At 42.1% G+C, this 22,887-nt stretch overlaps 1 protein-coding gene across 1 annotated transcript in view; it reads left to right on the forward strand.

The window, feature by feature from the left end:
- The first annotated feature begins 575 nt into the window (after positions 1-575).
- Positions 576-22,887, forward strand: part of mtif2 (mitochondrial translational initiation factor 2) — a 28,553-nt gene continuing 6,241 nt past the window's right edge. Inside the window, exons 1-11 of the mRNA XM_008102716.3 lie at positions 576-799; positions 6,507-6,723; positions 11,305-11,425; positions 13,744-13,915; positions 15,320-15,480; positions 16,260-16,436; positions 16,685-16,824; positions 18,541-18,665; positions 19,652-19,856; positions 21,581-21,833; positions 22,709-22,849. Coding sequence (XP_008100923.2) covers positions 6,514-6,723; positions 11,305-11,425; positions 13,744-13,915; positions 15,320-15,480; positions 16,260-16,436; positions 16,685-16,824; positions 18,541-18,665; positions 19,652-19,856; positions 21,581-21,833; positions 22,709-22,849 — 1,705 coding nt within the window. The 5' untranslated portion in view covers positions 576-799; positions 6,507-6,513. The remainder of the gene's footprint in view (positions 800-6,506; positions 6,724-11,304; positions 11,426-13,743; positions 13,916-15,319; positions 15,481-16,259; positions 16,437-16,684; positions 16,825-18,540; positions 18,666-19,651; positions 19,857-21,580; positions 21,834-22,708; positions 22,850-22,887) is intronic.

Consider the following 22,887-nt stretch of genomic DNA (forward strand, 5'->3'; position numbering starts at 1 on the left):
CATGGTTTCCTCCTTTCTGTTGAAACAGTCCACATGATTGTGGATTTCAGTGGCTTCTCTGTGTTGTCTGACATGGTGGTTGTTAGAGTGGTCCAACATTTCTGTGTTCTCAAATAATAAATAATAATATATAGCATCTTCTTGATTCATTTTTTTTAAAACATTGTCATTTAAAAGCCTGCATGTTTAGCCTGCTGCCTGAAGATCAAAAGGGAGGCAAGGTTATTTATATTTATTTCAGATTTATAATATAATATATATACCTGTTTCCTAGATATCTTATTATGTATGTGCAAATATTTCAAAATCTGAAATATTTCTGGTCCTAAGCATTTCCGATGAAGGATACTCAACCTGCAGTATAACAGTATTCAAAAAAATTAAAATTCATGAATAAAAATGCAAAAAAGCAAACCTCATAAATAGAAAAGCTTCACTCAATTACATTGAGCAAAGCATAAAATCAATAAAAAGTGCATGAGTAATAATGAATTAACTTAGCGTAAATTATTTTCCTAATGTATTCTACTCTAACCTCCCTTTTTTCCAAGGCTGGGCAATAGCCTTTCGTGTCTTCCACCCAAAATGGGCGTGGCTTCGCCGGCACCACGTGCTCTGTAGCCCCGCCCGCTGCTGAATGACATGGAAGGGCAAAAAGGCTGCGGAGGCTTCAGGCCAGGTGATGCGCATGCGCGCCGCCAGAAGCGGCCTCCCTCAGAAACTCGCCGCGAGAAACATTTTTGTTTCCTTTCAGCCGGGTCTTGCGGCTCTATTTGAACAGTTCCCCCCGGAGAAGCAGGTAATTCAGAGCGGCGGGATGAAAAAGACAATTTGAGGGAAAGCAAAGGCAAAATAGAGGCGCGGCTTGCTTTAGTACGAGGCCTTTGGGCCTTTCCGCAGGAAAGTGAGGCATGCGCATGCGCACGCAAGGAAGGCGTTAGCTATCAAGTGCGCATGCGTATTATCGATGTATCGCAGCCTCAAAGAAGAGGCAAGGGTGACTGGGCGGGCTTTCCCAAGCAACGAGAAATGGGATTGGAGGAAGCCTGGAAAGTGTTACTCTCCCTCCGCAAATCATGAAAATAGACTCGCCCTTTATTTGAATAGCCACGCCCCCTGTATGGTCTTCATTCATTTGCTGCCTCCCCCTCGAAATTGGGACTCGAGCAGCTCACAATTTAAAGGGACAGTACAATTTAAATCATACAAACCCAAATATTGAATTAATAGCTATTATTGTTATATTTCTTTCCTGCTTTCCCCTGCGAATTGGGGCTCAAAGTAACTCACCATTTTAAAAAAACCATATACTTTAAAAAAAATTTTAAATAATCACTTAGATCCTCCTTTCTCCTCAAATTGGGTTCAAAGCAGCTCACATTTGAAACAACCACATAATTAAAAGCATGCAGAAATTAAAACATTCAAATGGATTGTCGAAGGCTTCCATGGCCGGAATCACTGAGTTGCTGTGAGTTGTCCAGGCTGCAAGGTCATGTTCCAGAACCATTCTCTTCTGACATTTCGCCCACATTTGTGGCAGGCATCCTCAGAGGTTGTGAAGTCTGTAGGAAACTAGGCAAGTGGCATTTATATATCTGTGGAATAATGTCCAGAGTGGGAGAAAGAATGCTTGTCTGCTTGAGGCAAGTGTGAATGTTGCAATTGGCCAGCTTGATTGGCATTGAATTGCCTTGCAGCTTCAAAGCCTGGCTGCTTCCTGCCTAGGGGAATATGCTTTGGGCAAAGGGCAATTTTTGATAATGTAGTTATAATACTTCCATGCATTTCATCCAATATACTTTCATGACTCATAAAACTGTGTATGAGGCCACATTAAACATTTATTCAAGGATTCCCAACACCCCCCTACTTTTCCCATACTTCCTTTTCCTATATATTCATCTCAAGTATATCAAGACTCCTGTAAATAAATCGTATCTCTCCAAGAAGGTTTACAGCACTTATATTCCTTGCAGCAAGAATTATTTAATAAATATTTAGAAGGGGGTGGGGTTGGGTTGCTATGAGTTTTACCAGGCCTTTTTCCAGAAGCATTCTCTCCTGACGCTTCACCCACATCTATGACAGGCATCCTCAGAGGTTGTGAGGTTTGTTGGAAACTAGGCAAGTGGGGTTTATATATCTGTGGAATAATGTCCAGGGTGTGAGAAAGAACTCTTGTCTGTTGGAGGCAAGTGTGAATGTTGCAATTGGCCAGCTTGATCAGCATTTGAATGGCCTTTCAGCTTCAAAGCCTGGCTGCTTCCTTTCTGGGGAATCCTTTGTTGGGAGGTGTTAGCTGGCCCTGATTGTTTCTTGTCTGGAATTCCCCTGTTTTCTGAGTGTTGTTCTTTATTTACTGTTCTGATTTTAGGGTTTTTTTTAAATACTGGTAGCCAGATTTTGTTCATTTTTATGATTTTCTCCTTTCTGTTGAAATTGTCCACATGCTTGTGGGTTTCAATGGCTTCTCTGTATAGTTTGACATGGTGGTTGTTAGAGTGGCCCAGCATTTCTGTATTCTCAAATAATATGCTGTGTCCAAGAATTCGGGAGAAAGCTACTTTTCTAAAAACTGCAGCATCTGCTCTTCTTCTTTTCAGGACTAGAACTCCCATTATCAATTTTCAGACTACAGCCCCTAAAGTCTGATATGTCCTTTAACCTTTCCTCAACCTCAGTGCAAGTCTGTAGATAATTTGTCTGTAGATACATCAAGGGAACCACTGACCACATAGGGAAGCTGTTGAAGAAACACAACCTACAAACTATCTACAGACTTACTAAGAAAATCCTACATTTATCAAAGGACAAGAGGGATCCTCTCACTTCTGCAGGAGTCTAACTTGGTCAGACCACACCTGGAATACTGTGTTCAATTATGGGCACTGCAATTTAAGGGAGATGCTGACAAGCTGGAAGGTGTCCAGAGGCGGGCGACTAAAATGATTAAGGGTCTGGAGAACAAACCCAATGAGGAGCGGCTTAAAGAACTGGGCATGTTTAGCCTGCAGAAGAGAAGGCTTAGAAGAAACTTAATAGCCATGTATATATATGTAAGGGGAAGTCATAGGGAGGAGGGAGCAAGCTTGTTTTCTGCTGCCTTGGAGACTAGGACATGAACCAACGGCTTTAAACTACAGGAATGGAGATTCCATCTAAACATCAGGAAGAACTTCCTCACTCTGAGAGCTGTTCAGCAGTGGAATTCTCTGCCTCGGAGTGTGGTGGAGGCTCCTTCTTTGGAGGCTTTTAAGCAGAGACTGGATGGCCATCTGTCAGGGGTGCTTTGAATGTGACTTTCCTGCTTCTTGGCAGGGGTGGCCCACGAGGGTGGCCCACGAGGTCTCTTCCAACTCTGTGATTCTCTGTATCCCATGCAGCTGTGGACAAGTCTATGTAGGGACCACCAAATGCAGCATTTCCCAAACACGAAAGGAATTCAAACTAATCCAACCAGAGAAGTCAGCCATGGCAGAGCCTTGTATTGAAAGTCAAACCCCATTCTCCCATCAAAACAGAACAAACTGCAGTCTTCCAGATGTGACTGTATCACAACTCCCATCAGGTCTAGTCATGGTGTCTAATCAGGAGTAAAGGAGTTGTAGTCCAGCATCTGGAGAGCCACTTTCAGACCGTTATATCTGTTACAGCAACCTTAAGATGAACCTATTGTGCTGTTTCCTTTCCAGGCTTTGTTCAGAGAAGGTTTGCCATTGCCTTCCTCAGAGAATGAGAGAATGTGACTTACCCAGTCGGTTTCCATGGCCAAGCAGAGATTTCAACCGAGCTTGCCAGATTCTTCAAAACTATTACATCATGTTGGCTCTCCTACAAAAGAACATGCCAGAATAAATCAGTCTTTAAGGCACCACAAGGCAGCAAGCTGTGTAAGGCTCTTAGGAAAAATGGTCGTGTACTTATATGTTTTCTGACAGTCCTACTGGAAAATGTTGCCTTATGCAGAGCAGTATTAAAGAGTGCCTAAATTTATATGAACACTCTCTTGAGGACATATTTTATAAGGTGCATCTACACCGTATGAATAATGCAGTTTGACGACACTTTAACTGCCATGGCTTAATGCTATTGGAGCCTGAGATTTGTAGTTTGGTGCAGCGCCAGCACTCTTTGGCAGAGAAAGACCTTATAAAGCTGCAGCTTCCATGATTCCATAGCATTGAATCATGGCAGTTAACGTGGTGTCAAACTGCATTCATTTTACACTGCAGATGCACCATATGATTCCACTTTAACTATCATAGCTGCATCACAGGGAATCCAGGGATATATAGTTTGGTGTAGTGATGTGCATGTTGGGTTCCAAACCTCAAGTGGCCATGGAAAAACCCACCGATAAGTGACCATGGGTAAGTCACACTCTCTCAGCCTCAAAAGGAAGACCGCAGTAAACCACCTGTAAAAAACTCATATCAGGAGAACCCTGTTATAGGTTCATTTTAGGGTTGCCATCAGCTTGAAAGCACATTAACAACAGACATCAGAGTTCTCTTGCTAAAAACTCTAAATACCGTAGAGTCTCACTTATCCAACACTCGCTTATCCAACATTCTGGATTATCCAACGCATTTTTGTTAATGCTTTTAATACATCGTGATATTTTGGTGCTAACTTCGTAAATACAGCAATTACTACATAGCTTTACTGCGTATTGAACTACTTTTTCTGTTAAATTTGTTGTATAACATGATGTTTTGGTGCTTAATTTGTAAAATCATAACCTAATTTGATGTTTAATAGGCTTTTCCTTAATCCCTCCTTATTATCCAACATATTTGCTTATCCAACATTCTGCCAGTCCGTTTATGTTGGATGAGACTCTACTGTACCTTCAAACTCTGTAAACTCTGTCTACACTGCTATAGAATTCAATTCAGAGCAGATAATCTAGATGTTATATGGCAGCGTAGCTTTTTATATTTGTAAAATCATAACCTAATTTGATGTTTAATAGGCTTTTCCTTAATCCCTCCTTATTATCCAAAATATTCGCTTATCAACCCTGGCGATCAATGGGGTGACAGATGTCGCAGCCAGATCGCCCTCACATCCAAAATATTCGCTTATCCAACATTCTGCTGGCCCGTTTATGTTGGATAAGTGAGACTCTACTGTACCTTCAAACTCTGTAAACTCTGTCTACTAGGCATGTCCGATCGATGAAAAAAATGTTTCAATTCTCGTTTCTAAAGTAGGGGGCACTGGCGCTTCGATATAGAAAGTATTTCCAATTTTTTCACCCAAATATTTCGGATATTTCCGAAAATTCGTAATGATTCTAAATGTTTCTAAAGTGGCAGACGCGCATGCGCAATCGCAAAAAAAAAAGGAACCGGGGGGGGGGGGATTTTTACAGGGCTCTCCCACCCTCATTTCTTGAGCTATCCTCATCAAATTTGCAATGCCCTTGCAAGTTGTGCAAAGATACTTTGAAAACTAGAAATTCCCTTGCTATATTTGTAAGCAAGGACACTGGAAATCAATGGTGTCTCTGGCTATGTAATCCCACAAGCCTCAACCCAATGCCTTCAATTAGAAATGGACCAGTGACCACCACGCCAAGCAATGCCCTGGCAAGGAGTGCAAAGATACTTTGAAAACTAGAAATTCCCATGCTAAGAGAAAGAACCAGCAACAAAACCCTAACCCTTTCTCCAAACCCCTCTGTGGGAACAGCCAGACTGGGCCCCTTCACCCTCTCCCTCCAGACACAAGGCTTGCTTGCTCTCCGTTCGCAGCAACGGAGTCCAGACCACCACCCTCTCCACACAAAACCCAGCCCAGAATGGCTCGTCTGGGCTATACACCAGGCTTGTATGGCAATCTTCCATGTGGATGCAGAGGATGTTAGCTCCCACCTTTGCGTCCATCGTGGAAGCTTCTGATTGGCCGGGGAGCGGCAGCCAAGTTAGGCTGCGCTAAGCTCCCATTCAAGGTAGGTTGCAGAAACAATTTTTTAAAAAATATTTTAAAAAATATATTTTTAAAAAAAATTGGGGGGAAAAAATTAACGAAACATTAAGAGACAATTAGAGAATGGGCCAACAATGGTTCGAATTACATTGCTGGTTGCGCTGTGAGACAATGTCTCGGAATGCGTATCAGAAAGCGAGAACAATCCGAAATAATTCCGATATACGATATAAAACGATTTTTTGGACATGTCTACTGTCCACACTGTTGTATAATTCAATTCAGAGCAGATTATCTGGATGTTATATGGCAGCGTAGCCTTTTATATGGCCTTAGCAGACCAGAAGCTGAACATGAGTCAACAGCTTAAAAAGCCAATGTGATTCTAGGCTGCATCAATAGTAATAGTGTCAAGATGGATAGTGTGTTTTGTGTTTCTGCACAGCAGGGGGTTGGACTGGATGAACTTGGGGTCTCTTCAAACTCTATGCGTTTTGTGTCCCTCTCCGTGGAGATTCTGTCCACCTTGGAAAGCGACTCATTGAAGCAATGTTTGCTCTTCTTTGCAGAAAAGAAATGAGCGGCAGGGCGATGCTGACACTGGAGAACTTGGCCCAGCTGCACCGCGCTTGCCGGCAGCTGCACTCCCTGGCTTATGGGAAAGTACACCGAAGACAGTGGAGGCCTGTCCTGCCACCCGCCCGCCCCTTGTGCCCGGTTCAGCTGCACCCTCCGCTCTGGCAGCCGGACACAGCGCCACCATTCAGGCTTTTCACCACCAAGGAGGTAATTAACGGCCCCTCTATTTGGGATTCCAAGAACTCCTGTTGTGTGCCTCCAGCCCCTGAAATGAAAGCCTGCCTTGTTTGCAGGCTCTGGTGAAACGAGGATTGATGCAAAAGAAGAGAGCGCTTGAACCAGTCTGTGTGTGATTTTTTTGTCTAGAACATCTTGAAACAACTAAGCGTGGAAGGGAAACCTGTCAGGAATCAAACCTGGCAGGCTAACGTGGTACAACAAATCACTTATTTATTTATTTTTAATCAAGTTATTTTTAGAACTTGGGGTAAAGAGGTGAGGGTTTTGCATTTCCTTGATGTTGCATCTCAAACACGTTTTCCCAAACCAAGCATCACCTCCCTGTCAGATGGACTTAATGCTTGATACATGACTTGACAGCCTTTGTAATCTGTTCCAACTCAATGATTCTTGGGATGTGTCATTTTGGAAAGGCACCAGCACTATTTGGCACAAAACCTTAAAGCCCTTATAAAACTACATCTCTCAGCATTCCAATTAAAGTGATGTCAAACTGCCTTAAATGTGTTGTCGAAGGCTTTCATGGCTGGGATCACAGGGTTGTTGTATGTTTTCCGGGCTGTATGGCCATGTTCCAGAAGTATTCTCTCCTGACGTTTCGCCCACATCTATGGCAGGCATCCTCAGAGGTTGTGAGGTAAAACTGCATTAAATATACATGCAGATGCTGTATCATAGCCTGAATCAGGGAATGCCGTGGATGTCGCGTACCTGGATTTCAGTAAGGCCTTCGACAAAGTCCCCCACGACCTTCTGGCAAACAAACTAGTAAAATGTGGGCTAGACAAAACTACAGTTAGGTGGATCTGTAATTGGCTAAGCGAACGAACCCAAAGGGTGCTCACCAATGCGTTGTCCTCATCTTGGAAAGAAGTCACGAGTGGAGTGCCGCAGGGCTCCGTCCTGGGCCCGGTTCTGTTCAACATCTTTATTAATGACTTAGACGAAGGGTTAGAAGGCACGATCATCAAGTTCGCAGACGACACCAAACTGGGAGGGATAGCCAACACTCCAGAAGAAAGGAGCAGAATTCAAAACGATCTTGACAGACTAGAGAGATGGGCCGAAACTAACAAAATGAAGTTCAACAGGGACAAATGCAGGATACTTCACTTCGGCAGAAAAAATGGAAATCAAAGATACAGAATGGGGGACACCTGGCTTGACAGCAGTACATGTGAAAAAGATCTTGGAGTCCTTGTGGACAACAAGTTAAACATGAGCCAACAATGTGATGCGGCTGCTAAGAAAGCCAACGGGATTCTGGCCTGCATCAATAGGGGAATAGCGTCTAGATCCAGGGAAGTCATGCTACCCCTCTATTCTGCCTTGGTCAGACCACACCTGGAATACTGTGTCCAATTCTGGGCACCACAGTTGAAGGGAGATGTTGACAAGCTGGAAAGCGTCCAGAGGAGGGCAACTAAAATGATCAAAGGTCTGGAGAACAAGCCCTATGAGGAGAGGCTTAAAGAACTGGGCATGTTTAGCCTGCAGAAGAGAAGGCTGAGAGGAGACATGATAGCCATGTACAAATATGTGAGGGGAAGTCATAGGGAGGAGGGAGCAAGCTTGTTTTCTGCTGCCCTGCAGACTAGGACACGGAACAATGGCTTCAAACTACAGGAAAGGAGATTCCACCTGAACATTAGGAAGAACTTCCTCACAGTGAGGGCTGTTCGGCAGTGGAACTCTCTCCCCCGGGCCGTGGTGGAGGCTCCTTCTTTGGAGGCTTTTAAACAGAGGCTGGATGGCCATCTGTCGGGGGTGCTATGAATGTGATTTCCTGCTTCTTGGCAGGGGGTTGGACTGGATGGCCCATGAGGTCTCTTCCAACTCTACTATTCTATGATTCTATGAATCTACACTGTGAAATTCATGCACTTTGACAGCACTTTAAACTGCCATGTTCGGATGTAATGGAATCCTGGGAGTGGTTTTACAAGGTTTTGAGCCTTCTCTGCCAAAGATGGCTAGTGCCTTACCAAACTACAAAAGCCAGGATTCCATAGCATTGAGCATTTGCAGTTCAAGTGACATCAAACTGCATTAATTCTATAGTGTAGATCAGGGGTCCTAAAACTTTTTAAGTGGAGGGCTGAGTCATAGTTTCTCAGACTGTTGGGGGGCCAGACTATGAAGAAATAGTAAAAAATTAGGATTGTTGTTGTGTGCCTTCAAGTCATTTCAGACTTGGTCAACCCTAAGTCTAAAGCTTAGGACAGAGGCCAGGTCAATGACCGCATCCGACCCATGGACCTAAGTTTGGGGACCCCTGATCTAGACGATTTCATAAGACCATAGATAAGCAAAGAGACCTCTAAAGACCATCTAGATGGTCTCATAAGACCATTGGTAAGGAAAGGGGCCCCCAAAGGCCATCAAGACAATCTCATAAAACCATAGGTAAGGAAAGAGACCCTCAAAGGCCATCTAGATGGTCTCATAGGAACATAGGTAAGGAAAGTGACCTCCAGAAGCCATCTAGATGGTCTCACAAGGCCGTAGCTAAGCAAAGAGACCTTCAAAGACCATCTAGATGATCTCATAAGACTATAGGTAAGGAAAGTGACCTCCAAAAGCCATTTTGATGGTCTCATAAGGCCGTAGCTAAGCAAAGAGACCTTCAAAGACCATCTAGACGATCTCATAAGACCATAGGTAAGCAAAGAGACTTCCAAAGACCAGGTAGACTTAGGTCAACCATAAGTCTAAAGTTTAGTACAGGGGCCAGGAAAATGACCTTCGAGGGCCGCATCTGGCCCCCGGGCCTTAGTTTGGGGACCCCTGGTGTAGATGCATCCTTCGTTTGTGCGGATCTGTGGCTGCACCAAAGAAATAACAGTATGTGGGTTTTAAGCTAACCTATGGAGTCTAAATTCACCAAGTTCAGCTTTTGGCAAACTGGAGAGGAGTGAGTACTTTCCTTTTTTTTTTTTTTTTGGAAGAGTAAAAGAAACTAGAACACTCACGAGTTGCCTTGTAATTTATTTTATCAAATCACCTAAAATAGCTTGAAATCCTTCATGCAGAAGAGGCTGCTGCATGCTGCACCCACCCTTTCCCTTTTGCCTCTCAACCCGATGTGATCAAAAGGTTAATTCAGGTCCCTAAAAGGAATTAGAGTTAAAATTCAGGTCCTCAAAAGGAAATAGATTGTTTTCTCACCTTTGTAGGCTTTGTTACTCTCTTTCAAGCATACAGCACTACTAGGTTTGTTTGTTTTTCTAATTTTCGCATGAGCTTCCATGGATGTGATCCCACTTCTTTGGATGCAGTGCAATCACACCCTCTGGAGGCTCCTGGAGGTGGGATTATTCATTTCTCAATGGGAAAATTTTAGCTGGAGACTCATATAATCCAGTTTAAAGCTGGGGTCAGATGCTGGGATATAAAGACAGTGTAGAAGGGGTCTGAGATTTCAGACTTGGTAGTTACTGAGAGCTTTCAGATTTGTCAAAAGAATGACAACACAAATCGGTCTGAAAATAAATATAGAGAAAGAGGGCCATGTATTTCCTCTCTGTCTGCTTAACATCCAAAATAGTTCCCTTCATAAACATGTTTGTTTAATTGTTTATATAGTAAGGAAATGCGGAGACAAGATGTGTGTAAATTGTACCTTGGAGTTGTATCCTGTAATTCTGATTCAAAGATCACTGAGCAATATTAAGAGCCTTATAAACAAAACTATGGTCTGGGTTTCTGTGACTTTTCCGGGCTCTATCGTCATGTTCCAGAAGCATTCTCTCCTGACATTTCACCTGCATCTATGGCAGGCATCCCCAGAGGTTGTGAAGTATATGGAGAAACGAAGCAAGGAAGGTTTATACAACTGTGGAATAATGTCCAGGGTGGGAGAAAGAACTCATGTCTGCCTGAGACAAGTGTGAATCTTGCAATTGGCCAGCTTGATTAGCATTAAATAACCTGGCAGCTTCAAAGCTGGCTGATTCCTGCCTGGGGGAATCCTTTATTGGGAGATGATTAGCTGGCCCTGATTGTTCCTTGTCTGGAATTCCCGTGTCTTCTCGGTGTTGTTCTTCAATTACTGACCTCATTTTAGAAGGGTTTTTTTTTTTACAACTTTCCACATTTGCAAGTTTAACTTTTGCAGATTTGATTATTGTTAGATTTTATTAATGTATTCTCTGTAGGAATCTCTAGACTTTCCAGTGCAAACTTGACAATAAAATTATACTAGAGGACTTAGGCCCCTTCCACACAGCTGTATAAAATTCACATTGAACTGGATTATATGGCAGTGTGGACTCAGATAATCCAGTTCAAAGCAGATATTCTGGGTTATATGACTGTGTGGAAGGGCCCTTAGAGATACTGTGAAAGGTTTTCTCCTGGGTTACAAAAATAGCAGTTTTTTAATTCGTTTTTTAATCCACTTTGCAGAGAGCCTGTACCCCTAATTCCCACTAAAGTGGAGGGCCTTGAATATTTACAATTCAGGAATTAAAAGTATTCATAATTTCTCCGGAAACTCTTCTCGTCCCTTTCTGTTCACTTCTGTGTCTGTCTTGGCCTTTTTTATAGAGGAAGAAATCTGATAAAGTCAAACTGAGACCGACGCAACCAAAACTACAGAAGCAAGAAGTTGAGATCAAGCCCAGGATGACGGTGGAAGACCTGGCAAGAGCCATGCAGAAAGACATAGGTGAGGCCTCTTCCTTCCCACAGCTTTTTTGGGTTGGTATTTTGACTGATACATTAGTATATAGCAGGCATGGGCAAACTTGGGGCCTCCAGGTGTTTTGGACTTCAACTCCCACCATTCCTAACAGCCTACCGGCTGTTAGGAATGGTGGGAGTTGAAGTCCAAAACACCTGGAGGGCCAAGGTTTGCCCATGCCTGCTATATAAGGTGCTCTTCCCGTTCCTGGATAATTGTCACCTATGAATCCAGATTCAAATGTGCAATTCAGTGTGTAAAATGGATTCTGAGACAAAGAACGCAGACCGTGCGTGAATGAAGTAATCATCCGTGTTTGCTCTGCTGATTGTTGAACTCATTGATTCTCAAGTTTTCCAGGGCAGGATTAGGATGTTCGCAAATACTCCAGCTGTGTCTTCCCTTGCTTTTCTGCTTTGTGTTGCTCCATTTAATTGCCCTCTCCATTTCGCAACCTTCCCGAGACAGGAGAAAGAGAGTAGGGGGCTGTGCCTGATGTCTGCTGACTCTGGAGTTCTGTAGCTGCGCTCATGGCCTTCATTAGCCCCTTAATTGTTTTGGTATTTCCTGCCTTTCCATGACCACAAAGGCCTGTGAAGGAGATGTGTATGAGTTGCCTTTCATCCTCCAGAGCATTCCTTCGCCATCTGCTTCCGATGTGCTTGAGGGGCTTTCATCTGAGAAAAGTTTGAATTAAAAGATTTTGCTGTCGAATTGATCCCAGTTGGATACTTTTTTTGTTTCATTCCTTTTAAAAAAAAACGGATTTATTTTTGGTGTGAAAAAAAAACATTTGTAATTTTTTTTAGCAGGTTTCATTTAGATTTCTCCACCACATGAAATGCACATAATAAGATGGTGCCAATTACAATAAATGCACTGAATTGTGATGTTTACATGAGAATGTGGCAAAATGTCAAGGTCTAAATCCAGTGACCCATGGCCTTCCATAGCCTGCAGCCCACTTGAGAAAACATCTTTCCTTTGTTGAAAGATGCATATACACACTGTAGAATTAATGTAGTTTGACACCCCTTTATACCATGGCTCAGTGCTATGGAATTTTATTACCGTGTTTCCCCGAAAATAAGACAGTGTCTTATATTAATTTTTGCTCCCAAAGATGCTCTAGGTCTTATTTTCAGGGATGTCTTATTTTTCCATGAAACAGAATTCACATTTATTGTTGAACAAAAACATGAACATTATATACTGTACAGTAGTTGTCATCACAAACCAGCATAACCAGACAAACCCTGAATCCTATCAAGAATTTCTTGTTACTACCATTATTTCTATGTACAACACTCTATGGTACGTACATTTACCAATCCTACATGCTCTGGTGTTCTGTTCGGCGGGCATGCTTCCAAACAAAACCTTTGCTAGGTCTTACTTTCGGGGGAGGCCTTATATTTATCAATTCAGCAAAACTTCTACTAGGTCTTATTTTCTGGGGATGTCTTATTTTAGGGGAAACAGGGTATTATTATTATTATTATTATTATTATTATTATTATTATTATTATTTTATTATGACACAGCAAACAAGATAGATATGCTGAATTTCATATCACAAAATCACAAGTCGAACACTTCCCAAGTGTCTAGGACTGTGTGATGTATTTTCGGATGATGCGCGCAGATCCCAGCAGGGTGGCCTTTTGCAGTTGGCAGATCGTAATTTTGTCAATGTCTATTGTTTCCAAATGCCAACTGAGATCTTTTGGCACGGCACCTAATGGCCAAACAATAAAGTGTCACCAGCCAGAGGCCTATAAATATTTGGGCATATTACAGCTGAACAACATCAAGCATGAACATGTGAAGACTGTGGTCAGCAAAGAATATTATTATTATTGTTGTTATTATTATTATTATTATTATTATTATTATTATTATTATTATTATTATTATTGTTATTTCTTCATTTCTATCCCGCTTTTCTCCCGTGGGTGGGATTCAAAGCGGCGTACAGCATATAAAATTCATACAAATACACTGAACAGCAATACATAATCAATTAAAACATCATATCCCGATTAAAACCCAATTAAGATATCAAATAAAACAATTTTAAATTTTGAGTCTTGCAGTTTTGCAACGGCTTTTAGTCACACCAAACTACGACTCCTAAGATTCCCTAGCACTGAACACATGGCAGCTAAAATGTTGTCAAACTGTGTTACTTCGACAATGTCACAACCTTGTGACAAAGAAATGATGCTTCCTCAGGTGGGCTGCAGATCTTTCCAAGAACGGAACATCCTCCTCCAACACAATTTCCTTTTTTCAACATTCAGATCATATATATGAAGCACTGCTAAACACAAACGTCGATTTGGACTCATTGGAACCAGATTCCGTCTTAGATGAAGCATGGATCAAAGACATCGTGAAAAAATCTGGCATGAAGTACAAATTCGCCAAGTTGAAAGAAGAAAAAATCAAAGAAAACAAAGATGCTGTAAAGAGGTGATGACTCTGGTTAACCGCTTTTCTGCGTTTTTGTGTGTTTGCTGGGTCTGTGCATATTGTGTTTTTATTTTGTTTCTGTTTTGCCTTCAGCTGCTTTTCATGTTCAGCTAGAATCATAGAAACATAGAGTTGGAATACACCACAAGGGCCATCCGGTCTAACCCCCTGCTATGTACAAATCAAAGCACCCCGTTTTGATCTTTGCTTTTTGTTCTGTGCTTGGAAGGTACTCTCATAAGGTACTTGGGACAAAGAGTCCTGGGAACAAACCCCAAACAGTTTACTGATCATAAGCATTAAGTAAAGATTTCCCCTTGACATAAGGTCTAGTCATGTCCGAGTCTGGGGTTGGTGCTCATCTCCATTTCTAAGCCAAAGAGCCAGCGTTGTCCGTAGACACTTTCAAGTGGCCAGCATGACTGCATGGAGCTCCATTACCCTCCCTCTGTAGTGGTACCTATTGATCTACTCACATTTGCATTTTTTCGAACTGCTAGGTTGGCAGAAGCTGAGGCTAACAGCGGGAATTCATCCTGATCCCCGGATTCGAACCGCCAACCTTTCAGTCAGCAAATTCAGCAGCTCAGCGGTTTAACCCGCTGCCTAAAATAATACACTTTACAGTTATGTTTTCAGTCCATATACATTGTGATGTCCTCCTTTAGGAGATGAATGCTAAATCCTCTGTGGTTCATATGAGGCCCACTGTAGGATGTAGTTCAGAAGTGCTTTGTTGGCAATTGTAGATCATATTAATGCTTACCAGCTTACTCTGCCCCTTCTTGACAGTAAGGTCAAACTGATTGCTTTTACTCCAATGTCTTACATTCACACAGTTTATTCACCCACAATCAGCATCATGTGCTCTCTTTCTGTGATAGTCATTTAATAATACACTGATAGCCTGAAAGAAGATATAATTGGCCCTCTGCTTTTGCAGGCTTAACTTTTGAGGTTTTGTTCATTCACAGATTTGATTAAAATGCTCTTCTTGGAATTTCTAGATCCTTCAGCATTACCTTGTGGTCAGTTGTCATTAGAAGTTGATCATATTGTGCCGGAGGACCTTAGACATTGCTAAAGAAAATACTTCTCTGGGCATTTGTAGACCCTCCAGTGCAATTCTGTGGTCAGCATCCTGTAGAAAGTTGTCCAAAAAAAGCATAATTTGATTGAGAATTAAATATAGGGAAGAGTGCCATGTGTTTCTAGCCTGTCTGTGTAACATCCAGAATCAGTCTCTTGCTTGTGTAGTAAGGAAACGGGGGAGGCAGGATGTGTGTTTAATTGTATCTTGTAGTTATATCCTGCAATTCTGATTGAAAGATTACTGGAAAATGTCAATTGCAATATAAAGATTTCTATCATTTGCAACATTGATTGTGATGGTGTTCATTCCAGGCCTCCAGCAGATCCTGCCTTATTAACCTCAAGGCCTCCGGTTGTTACCATACTAGGCCACGTTGACCACGGGAAAACCACGTTACTTGACAGCCTGCGCAAAACTCAGGTGGCAGCAACAGAGGCAGGAGGCATCACCCAGCATATCGGGGCCTTTCTTGGTAGGATTTCCTTGAGTGAAAGGGTTACATCCTCTGATGCAGTTGTCCAAGGTGTCAAAGGACAATTCAGCAATTTAACATCAAGCTATGGAGCATAGTGAGACACTGTTCCGGTTTCCTCTCTCTCCATCAGTTATGAAGAGCGGAGGGGAGGAAGATCAAAGCTCCACACAACAAGTCCAGAATGGGCACTTTTGTCAATATAGAGCAGGCATGGGCAAATTTTGGCCCTCCAGGTGGTTTGGACTTCAACTCCCACAATTCCTAACAACTGATAGGCTGTTAGGAATTGTGAGAGTTGAAGTCCAAAATACCAGGAGGGCCCAAATTTGCCCAGGCCTGCTGTAGAACATGAAAGTACAGACAGACTTGGTCAAACAAAGCTGTAGGCAAAGATTTATGTTTCTGGAGGACTTATGGTGTAACAGAATGGCAGAAAAACAAAATATTTTGTGGCAGACTTCTCTGCTCAATCAATCAATCAATCAATCAATTTTTATTAATGCTGGTAGAAATCGAAGCTTAACCCAGCCTTTTTCCACCTTTTAATCTCAGACATTTTAGATTAAAACTCCCAGCACTCACAGTCAGTTGAATGATGGTACTTGTAGTCCAACCATCTGGTGAGCAACGAGTAGCAGAAAGCTGGTTTAGCTTTCTTAAATCCTTGTCAAAGGCAGACCTTTGTGCAAAACATGTGAAAATAGTACATGGAGTGAAGTATCTTGTGTTAAAAAGGGACTGTGTGTACTTCCATTTGTTCTGTTCTGTTTTTGCAGTGCATTTGCCTTCTGGGGAGAAGATAACATTCCTGGACACTCCTGGCCACGCCGCCTTCTCGGCCATGAGGGCAAGAGGGACACATGTCACTGACATTGTCATATTGGTGGTTGCGGCAGAAGACGGTGTGATGAGGCAGACGGTGGAATCTATTCAACATGCAAAAAATGCCAAAGGTACACTAGACTTCTTTTGCTATGGGAAGCTGCAGGAAATCGTGCCTGTTCATATTGTATAAATAGTCATCTTCTCTTTTTGAGTCTGTAGTCCACCCCGACTTTCTTAGGCCCCAATTCCACATTGTAGATACATATCAGTAGAGTTGCTCTCTTTGAAATGATGAAAACAAAGTCCTTTTGCTCAATGAAGCTTCAAGGTCTCTGGCTGCCTTTAACAGTCAACCTCTCCCCTTCTCCTTTTTCAGTTCCAATGATTGTTGCCATCAACAAATGCGACAAGCCTGCAGCCGATCCGGACCGAGTGAAGAAAGAACTGCTGGCTCATGATGTGGTTTGTGAAGAGTATGGAGGAGATGTTCAAACTGTCCATATTTCTGCACTAAAGGTAACGCAAACTAACTTCAGTGCCACCTTTGGAAAATGTAGGAACAAAGTGGGTTTTATTTCTCAAAGATGAAAGCTGAAGCCAAGTAGTGCAGTGTTGATAAATCAGAGTTGGGCTTGACCCCAAGGGCCATCCAATCCAACCTCATTCTGTGAAGCAGGGAAACACAGCCATACCCTCCTGACAGATGACCACCCATCTTCTGTTTGAAAACCTCCAGAGAAGGGAACTCCTCCATTCTTCAAAGCAGCCTATTCCACTGCTGAACAGCTCCTGCTGTTCTTCCTAATGTTTAGGTGGAAATATGGTGTATCAATTTGTCCATCAGATAATTCTGTTCAGGTGTTAGAGCAGTAAATAGAAACTAATTGAGGTATATGTAAGGACATTCATGAAAAGTAATTTTGAGTGAGGAAACTGGAAAGCACCATAAGAAATAAGGGCTGGTGGAAAATAATAGCCCGCAAAACCTACAGAGACGTCTTCAAATTTCTGTTTATCAAAGCTGTTACTGTGAAGTGAAACATTCACATATAATAGATTTCCATGCTGATTAAAGGTTTTGTTTCCATGCAACTGCAAATATTTCAAAACATTCCAAAGCAGAGCAACAATAAACTGCTTTGAGGCTGAGAGAATATTCCTTCCGGTGATGTTTCTTCGTGAGATTCTATCAAAGTGCTTTAAAACAGAATCCATATGACATCTAATTGTGCCCATGCCTAAATTCCCTTCGAGGCAACCCATGTCTTAAGTTTAAAAGTTTCCTTTGACTCAGTTTCATTTGTCTGATCCTGTCGTACAATATATACTCATGTATAAGTTAAGGGCAGGTTTTGGGGCTAAAATGATGGATTTTGCTATGTCCCATAGATAAGTCAAGGAGAGGAGAAAGCATCAATGCTGCTTTAGAGGGCCAGCTCCCCTGAACACTGCCATTATTTTCTTGCCCAGGCATTAACAAGGGCCAGAAGCAGTGCCATGGTTGGTATCGGTGCTTCTTTTAGGTTCAGTAAAATGGTGAAAAGATCTTGCTTTTCACCGTTCTACTCAGAGAAAATGATGGTTCCCCTTTCTAAAGGTACACTATTTACATTGACCCATGGAGAAGTCAACCCATGTTTTTAGGCTCAATTTCTGGACAACAATTTCTAGCCTTATACATGAGTGTGTACAGTAATTCCTAACTCTATTGTTGTTGTTTTTGTTGTTATTGGTATTGTTATTTAATTTCTTACCCGCTTCTCCTTGCAGCTTGAGGCTGGGCACAACATAGTTAAAACACTTTATGAAACATTATCTAAAATGCATATATTAAAACATATTTCTATGAAATACATATATTAAAATACATGGAACAAAGATTAAAATACGAATAATATGAATTCAAAATTCACAGTTTAAAATTGGCTGGGTAGGCCTGCTGGAAGAGATACGAGGTCTTCAACTGGGTCTTACATTTTGATAGCTCTTTTAGCTGTTGGATCTCTTCTAGCAGGTCATGCCACAGTCTTGGACAACCGATGAAAAGGTCTTCTGGGTGATGTTTGCCAGTCGGGTTCTGGGTGGATAAAGTAAGTGTCCTAAGGGGTGGATTGTGCCGGAGAAGGCTATTCTGTAGGTAACCAGGACTTAAACTATGTAGGGCCTTAAAGGTCAAAACCAATACTTCACCTTGAAACTAATGGATGTTCCTGTGACATTTGTTTGCCACAGGGAGACAATTTGATAGCTTTAGCGGAGGCAACCGTGGCTCTTGCTGAGGTGCTGGAACTGAAGGCGGACTGCACAGGCCTGGTGGAAGGAACCATAGTGGAGTCTCGCACAGATAAAGGGAAAGGGTAAGACATCGGCACCATGTATCTTGTCATCCTAGAGCAGAATTTCCACTTTCCCTGGCCATTAATTGCAATGGAATTTGCAACAAAGTAGTGGTTCAGAAACATCTTGTTTTATTAAATACACCATCCAGTGATTACTGATATATTTGCTAATGAACACATACATATGTTTATATTCTCTGGATTTCTAAATAGGCCTTCTCCATCCTAGTGTTCAATCGTGTTGACTGGAGACGACCAGTGTTCTAAATTTAATCAATAGGTTATTTGTGAAGGGTAATTAGTTGCTTTGCATTTAATATTGTGGTCTTTCCAGCTTTGTAATCACAAAATTACTGCAAATGCTGCAAATTAGCACTTCTGAACTTTCCAAAGCATCTATTGAAATTACGCACTGACTGTATTTATTTATTTATTTATTTGTTTATTTACAGTATTTATATTCCGCCCTTCTCGCCCCGAAGGGGATTGAGGGCGGATTACAATGCACATATATATGGCAAACATTCAATGCCATTAGTCATATGACATATAGACAGACACAGAAGCAATTTAACATTTTCCAGCTTCCGGCTTCATGCCGGACACAGGGGGGAGCTACAGCTTCATCGTCCACTTGTGACACCGAGTCCTTGATGGTAGTACTTCCGCATTCCTTTCCGCACGCTTCTGGCAGTTTTATGGTGTCGCAAATTAGTTAAATTAGCTTCCCTGCATAAAGCAGTATCTAAATTTTCTACTCGACAGATGCAACTGTTTTTCATGCTGCTTAGGTCAACAGTGAGCTAGGCTATTAATGGTCAGGAACTCATTCTGGCCCGGGCATCGATCTCATGACTTTTCAGTCAGTAGTGATTTATTGCAGCTGGCTACTAACCAGCTGCGCCACTGAGTGCATTTAGTTATAAATGTGAAACTATATGTCATTTTCTTTCTTTCTCCCTTTCCTCCCATCACTATCCTCTCCGCTCCTCATCTGGCCCCAGCCCAGTGACCACTGCCATCATCCAGAGAGGTACTCTGAGAAAGAGCTGCATTCTGGTTGCAGGAAAAAGTTGGGCCAAAGTGCGCCTGATGTTTGACGAAAATGGCAGCCCCATGGAAACAGCCTCCCCAAGCATGCCAGTGGAGATCGTAGGGTGGAAGGAGGTGCCTTCAGCCGGAGAGGAAATCCTCGAAGTTGAGTCTGAGGTATTGCTGCCTGACAAGTGTAGTTCTGTCCAATGGAAAAATGTTTCCAGGCTTGAAGACTGTTATAGAGGGACCAGCTGTGTGATCCAGTCTCCTAGAATAAGTAAAAGTGGAATGGCTTATGCCAGACATGGGCAAACGTCAGCCCTCCAGGTGTTTTGGACTTCAACTTTCACAATTGCTAACAGCAAGTAGGAATTGTGGAAGTTGAAGTCCAAAACACCTGGAGGACCAATGTTTTCCCATGTCTGTGTTATGTGAGGCAAACAATCAACTTGATACATATATATATATACACACACGCACACACACACACACATACACTGGAATTTTATTTATTTGTTTGTTTATTTAACATGTCAGAAGCGAAACCGAGGGTACAGTTGTAATGTATTTAGGAACACAAACAAAGTTGAAAACCTTAGCATTATACTAAACGCCCAATGACCAGACGCTGGCCACTTAGAGTGCCTCTCGTGTTGCTATAAGAAGGTCCTCCATTGTGCATATTGCAGGGCTCAGATTGCATTGTAATAGGTAGTCTGTGGTTTGCTGTTCTCCACACTCAAATGTCATGAACTCCACTTTGTGGCCCCATTTCGTAAGGTTGGCTCTGTATCTCGTGGTGCCAGAGCACAGTCTGTTCAGCGCCTTCCAAGTTGCCCAGTTTTCTGTTTGCCCAGGAGGGAGTTTCTCATTCGGTATCAACCATGGCTTGAGGCTTGTTTTAGCCTGCCACTTTTGGACTCTCCCATTCCTCAATTCGCTTCTGCAACATACTAAGGAATGACAGAAGTAGAGGTGAGAATGGAGTTTTGTTCATAATAAGAGGGAACTCCAGGACCTGAGGTCGCCAACCCCGGATATATAAGATATATATATGATAATTACATCTTATATATCAATGAATCCCATTAGGATAAAAGGTAGGACAGAAATTCATTAAATAAATACATGAAATCTCCACGTTTTAAAGCAATATACATCTGAGTATAATTACACTATGTAACAAAATTTAAAATATTTTCTGTTCCTGGCTTGAAAGTGTTATTTCCTATTTTTTAATTGTGAGGAACTTACTTTGAAAGTTGTTGTTATACTCCAGAAACTTTGTTTTTGTGGCTGCCACAAACTATGTTGAATTGGTTGAGACTATGAGTTATTCATTGAAAAACTATAGCAAAATGTAATGCAGGATATCCTGCTAAAACAAAAGTTTTGCAGTTTAAGAATCTTTTTCCATGTTTTTATGAAAGAACCAATTAGGAAATGACAGGTACAAAAAATGTGTTACATAATGTTATTATTGCCATAAAGTTCTGATTGTTAAGTCTCTTATAAATGTAAAGATGACTTTTGCTAGATTATACTAAAGTCCCTTCCCAGCTCTGCTTTCCCTCCCCTTTCTGGTCACAGTCCTTGTGCTTCCTCAAAATCTGCATTTGGGATCTGGAGGCTGGGAAATAATGTGGGGTGGAAAGTGATATTGGAAAGTGATATTGGAAAAAATTGCAGAATGGAAAAGTAACAGCAGACCCCAAGCCATTGATAATTAATAGGTTAAGATGGATCAATCCATTATGAACTAGAGAGACACTTCTTTTTGTTCAAAGCCACAGCCATGTTAGTTTGGATTAATATGCAAAGGGATTTTGTAGAATCTTTGAGGCTTGTATGAAAGATGCTACAAGATCCCTCTGAATCCTTGTTGTTGTTGTTCCAAGCAAAGGGCTCGTGAGGTCATTGAGTGGCGGATATATGCGGAACAGCAAGAGAAAGTGAAGAAGGATCTTGAGGTCATCGAAGCAAAGCAAAAGGAACACCAGGAGGCCTACAAGAAGGAGAGGGAAGGCCTGGTCAACCTGACCTGGAAACAGAGGAGAGCGGCTTTGTTCAAAGCCAGAAAGCACCTCATGGCCAATCGACCGAAAGAAAAGGTGGAGAGCGACAAAAACATGCTCCCAATCATTATCAAAGGTAGGGTCTGTCTTGGCCTGGATAGTTTTGTGCTTGGTATCCCAAAAGGGAGCACCTCTCCCTATAAATATCCTGTGTGAGATCTGTAGTATAGGGCAGGTGGGAGCTGATCTGTGTCCTGCTAAAGCAGTCATGGGTAAACTTGGTCCTTCAGGTGTTTTGGACTTCAACTCCCACCATTCATAACAGCCTCAGTCCTCTTCCTTTTCCCCCTCAGCCGCTTAAGCGGGGAGGTATTTTACGGCACCATAAAAGGAACTACCAGAAATGCTAGCCATCATAGAACAGGAGAAAAAGTTTGTGATCAAGGTCTTGTCGTCATAGCAGATGGAGCGACAGCACCCCCCTGTGACCACAATCGAGCACAACCTCCAGGACGCCAAAATTGGAAAAATGCCGACCTCTATCTGTTGTCTGTCCCATATGTCTAACGGCATTGAATGTTTTCCATGTATATGTTCTGTGATCCGCCCTGAGTCCCCTTCTGGGTGAGAAGGGCGTAATATAAATGCTATAAATAAGTAAATAAATCTGTTGGGGGTGCTTTGATTGTTCTTTCCTGCATGGCAGGCATTTGGACTAGATGGGCCATGTGGTCTCTTTCAACTCTATTATTCCATGATTCTATGATTTATGCCTGTGGATCCTGCATCCAATTACACAACAGCATTTAGGTCAATTGGGTGGAAGTATCTAGATTTCTTTTCCTTATAGAAGTAAGACAAAATCCACTGGGAATGTGAGATTCATTCCTCAGTTCCCACTCATTTGGAACTGTGCATTTCTAGCCTTTCTAGCACACATTGCTAGCAGTCTTAGGTATCTGATACAATATTTTTTACACTCAAACTGATGAAGTCTCTTGGTCCATGCAGGTGATGTAGATGGATCAGTGGAAGCCATTCTGAACATCTTGGACACCTATGATGCGGACGAGGAGTGTGAATTAGATGTCATCCAGTTTGGGGTTGGGGACATTGGTGAAAGTGACATACACCTCGCAGAAACATTTAAAGGTAAGAGTAGACCTTTTGACATCCTTGGTTATGAAAAG

Source organism: Anolis carolinensis, chromosome 1 (genome assembly GCF_035594765.1).
Source record: "Anolis carolinensis isolate JA03-04 chromosome 1, rAnoCar3.1.pri, whole genome shotgun sequence".
NCBI classification, from domain to species: Eukaryota; Metazoa; Chordata; class Lepidosauria; order Squamata; family Dactyloidae; genus Anolis; species Anolis carolinensis.